This window comes from Anthonomus grandis, chromosome 20 (genome assembly GCF_022605725.1).
Source record: "Anthonomus grandis grandis chromosome 20, icAntGran1.3, whole genome shotgun sequence".
Classification (NCBI taxonomy): domain Eukaryota; kingdom Metazoa; phylum Arthropoda; class Insecta; order Coleoptera; family Curculionidae; genus Anthonomus; species Anthonomus grandis.
Genome location: NC_065565.1, coordinates 2,438,335 through 2,442,770, shown reverse-complemented (window position 1 = coordinate 2,442,770; position 4,436 = coordinate 2,438,335). Strand labels below are relative to the sequence as shown.

Genomic DNA, 4,436 nt, shown 5'->3' with positions numbered 1-4,436 from the left:
TGCGATTGAGCAAAGAGTCGCGTGCTGCCACGTGCTTTTTTGTCTGTCTCGATTTTTATGGATTTAGGGTAAAAACACACGAGGCTGTTTGCAAGCGGTTTGCGCCGCGACGGCGGCCGGTGGACCGCCGCTCGACTTAAAACACACGCGACGGCTTTCGCAACTACAAACGGCACGAAAAATTACAAGATCAGTTTGATGTTGCCAAGCTTTGCGTACAGTTCACAGTTTTTTATTTATCGTGAGCAAAATGGACTACGACAGTGAAGATGATTTTTTGTTTTTGTTGGCGGCATCGGCACTGGCATTACGCAAAAAACCAAAAAAAAATAGAACGAAACGTAAGCTATGGATACATCCCATAGTTATGGAAAGAAACAAGAAGGGATATTTCAATACCATCTATAAGGAGATTTGTGAAGATCCGGAAAATTTTTTAAATTTCACCAGAATGTCAAAGGAATCATATCAAGAGTTACTTTTATTGATCCAAGAGCCATGTACAAAAGCTAATACTACTATGAGAGAAAGCATATCAGTGGAAGAAAAGCTTTTGATAACTTTAAGGTAGGTGATAAATTTATACTTATTTCTACAATTTTTGTCTTTATTAAATTATTGGTTGTACCCCGTTTGCCTGCCTAATGAGAATTTAGTTACCTACTCTACATCTACTTGAAATAGTATTAACTCAATGGAAGTCTTAAAAAAACGCCTAAAAATTAACTAGATATAGATATAATATATTTAAACACAAACAAAAAAAAATAAATTAAACATATATGCCTATAAACTCATATGCTCTGAACCATCAAGAGAATATGGTGAGAATTGCGATACGGGTGGCGCAACTCGTTGTAGCCCAGAAGGCCCTGGCTGATTCTGAAGGTGTGGTGTTGAAGTTGGTTGATGTTGTTGTGGTAGTGAATTCTGTGGAGGCAATGAATGTGTATTCCATGATGGTGGTTCGGAGAATGTAGTAGCATGATGTTGGTGTGGAGGTGGACAAATATGCCTATTTAATAAAGCCATTCTGACCAACCACTTGTTATCAACTGGATTTAAAAAAAAAAAATGGCAACAATGACGACAAAAAATGCTTGTCATCATCCACACTTTCTTTTTCTTTCGTCAGTTTTCCTTTTTGAACATCGGTGTGAGCTTCACACAAAACTGTTTCTACCGAATCATTTTTTTTCTTCTTAATGCGCCCTTCATCATGATGCTGTTGCTGCTGCCTTTTTCGGGATTCCCGGCTGGTTGTATTTGGTTGATCTGGTGACTCTATCGATGCATCTCCATCTGTAGCTTCCTGAGGCGTGGCTGCAGTCTCATCGTCTGTGGCTGCCAATTCATGTGTTGCATCGAGCGAACTCTCTGTTGCTCTTCTTTGGACCACATCCGACAAAAATGAGAGCTGTTGGGCAAACGTATATGGGGTTTTTCATTTCCGGCCTTGCCCGGATTTGCCTTTACTTTCGGAAAGGTGTTTGGAATATCTGTCCCTGACATTTTTCCATTTTTTTTTGTAGCATAGGACCTAAAAAATTAACGAAATTTTATGTTTTTTCAGGTACCTAGCAACTGGTTGTTCATTTGTGGATTTGCACTATGCATTTAGAATTGGAAAATCTACAGCAAGTTTGATTGTTCAAGAAGTTTGTAAAGCACTATGGGCGCATGTTAGGCAAATGGCTTTTCCAGTTTTAAATGCCGAAAAGTGGATGGAAATCGCTGAGGGATTCAAGAAACATTCCAATTTTCCGAACTGCATAGGTGCGATTGATGGCAAACACATTAGACTGATACGGCCATCTAATAGTGGTTCTATGTTTTATAATTATAAAAATTATTTTTCGATGGTACTATTTGCAATGTGTGATAGTAATTATTTATTTACATACATTGATGTGGGCTCGTACGGAAAATCTAGTGACTCTGGAATTTTTAAAAATTCTACACTTTTTGAAAAAATGGTTAACGGAACACTACATATTCCTGCAGCGGCACCGATCGAAGGAGATGCTACTACAGATTATCCTTTTGTTATAGTAGGTGATGAAGCATTTCCTCTATTAGAAAATTTGCTGAGGCCTTATGGTGGATCAAACTTAACTTACAACAAAAAAAATTTTAATTATAGATTATCCAGAGCTCGACGGTACATTGAATGTGCTTTTGGTATATTGGCTAATAAATGGCGCATTTTTCATAGACCCATTAATGTACAGATCGATCTAGCTGAAGACATAATTAAAGCCTGTTGTGTTCTTCATAATTTTGTGAGAGTCAGAGATGAAAACCGTAGCGATAACATTGAAGCAGGAACAACGTATGACAATTTGACAGTTGATTCATTTAGCAGAGGGAATCCAAGGGCATTAAATGGCCAAGATAAATTTGCAAATTATTTTGTTAATATTTATCCACTAGAGTGGCAAAACGAATCAATATAAACTATATGTATATTATATATGTATATTATATCATTATTATTAAAATAAACGTACCCACTTATAGCATATAATATGTACATACTTATAATTTTTTTTTCCTCAACAGAAGCAGCTGCGCTTAGAAATTCTGTAGTAACTTCTTCCCATGCCTGTTTTTTTTTGTTCTGTTTGAATAATTATCATCACGCGTATCCCAAATCGCTGGACTCAACTGAACCTCAGTAATTAATTTTTCTATGTTGAATTCCCTGGTTTCCATAATAAATAAATAATTTTCAACACTGCACAAAAAAAACGCACCAAAAAACCTTACGTGTGGTTTGCAACACATAAGATAAGTAAATGATATGCCGCGGTAGTGCCGCTAAAGCAATAAAAACCAAGCGGCGTGCCGGCGGCCCATGGTATCGCGCAGGGTACGCGCGTCGGACGCCGCGTTTTATGGAATTAGGCGGCGCCGTCTGTTTCAAAGCTCACAAGTCCCATAAACGAGACGTCGAGCTCGACCACGGCGCGACAACCGTCGCGGCGCAAACCGCTTGCAAACAGCCTCGTGTGTTTTTACCCTTATTCAGTGGCGGAGCTTTTTTCCTTTCTTGCCTTTAGTGATAGCTTAGCAGTGTGTTTATTTACGTTTCGTTCAAGTTGTATTATTCGTTGTTTTGTTATCTTAATATTTGTTGTATGGTACTTTTGTTAATAGTTTTGTGCTTATTTTATCATTGACATTGAGATTTTTGTTAAAATGAACAAATTTACACGTGGAAAGACACTAAATAGTCAAGCAAGAGAGGTTGTGGCAAATGTTTATAGGTAAGAAATTTTCATTTAAACTATGTATCTGTTTCATTTTAATAAAATATGCATTCAACCATCATTCCAGTCGCGAAAAAATAAAAATACTTTTATAGGTCGCGAAAGATTTTTTTAAAATTAATTCTACTTAAAAATAATAATAATAATAATAATTAGTTTTTTTAAACAGCCCACCCTTTTTTGTGTTTATAGGATTTGCGATGAAGAAGCAACAAATAACTGTTATAAATTGCCAGTAAAGCGAAAATTGGAAAGAGTGTCGCTATACACTGGTGTCGGCTTTTCCAGTGTTAAAAAAATTCACAAAGAAGATGTAGAAAGGATGGAAACGGACCCCAATAAAATGCTTTCGACTTCAGGAAAAAGAAGATCCAGCCAGACCTTAGTGGAAAAGGACGAAAATTTCGACTTCCAAGTAATAAGACATCTTATTAATAGGTTTTATTTAGAGTTTAAGGTTGTGCCAAGCACAAGAAAATTACTTCAAAAATTGCGGGAAGATGGCAACTTTCCTTATTGCCGAGAGACACTAAGGAGATTACTAAAATCTAATGGATTTTATTGGCGTAAATGCCAAAATAAAAGAAAAAATTTGATGGAGCGGCCTAATATCTTAACTCTGAGATATAAGTACCTTCGGGAAATTCGAAAATATCGGCAAGAGGGACGAAATATTATTTATTTGGACGAAACATGGATAGACAATGACCTGACTTTTAAGAAATGTTGGCAGAGTAATACCGTTTCCGGAGTCATTAGTAATATATCATCTACAGGTGAGGAATAATCTAATTAATTAAAGTAAATATTTTGCTATATTATGTGGTCGTGGAATATAATTTGTAATATTTATAATGATGTTTTATATCACTGAATTTGAAACAAAATTTTAGGTCGACTCATAGTTGTACATGCAGGTTCTGAAAATGGCTTTATTAAAAATGCCTGTTTAATATTCAAAGCTGAACTTGCTACGGGTGATTATCATGAACAGATGAATAGGGAAAATTTTACTCGATGGCTTACTGAAAAACTTCTTCCTAACATTCCTGCCAATTCGGTTATTATCTTGGATAATGCTCCCTATCATTCTGTTCAGGAAGATAAGACTCCAACCAAATCAGCTCTAAAAAAGATATAGTGAATTGCCTTACAAAGAAAGGT

General features: G+C 36.2%; 1 protein-coding gene across 1 annotated transcript; it reads left to right on the top strand.

Annotated features, from left to right (window-relative positions):
- Positions 1-233: 233 nt before the first annotated feature.
- Positions 234-2,500, top strand: LOC126747782 (uncharacterized). The gene is made up of 2 exons (XM_050456583.1): positions 234-567; positions 1,574-2,500. The coding sequence occupies exons 1-2, from the start codon at positions 251-253 to the stop codon at positions 2,454-2,456; spliced, it is 1,200 nt and encodes a 399-aa protein (XP_050312540.1). The 5' UTR covers positions 234-250; the 3' UTR covers positions 2,457-2,500.
- Positions 2,501-4,436: the final 1,936 nt, after the last annotated feature.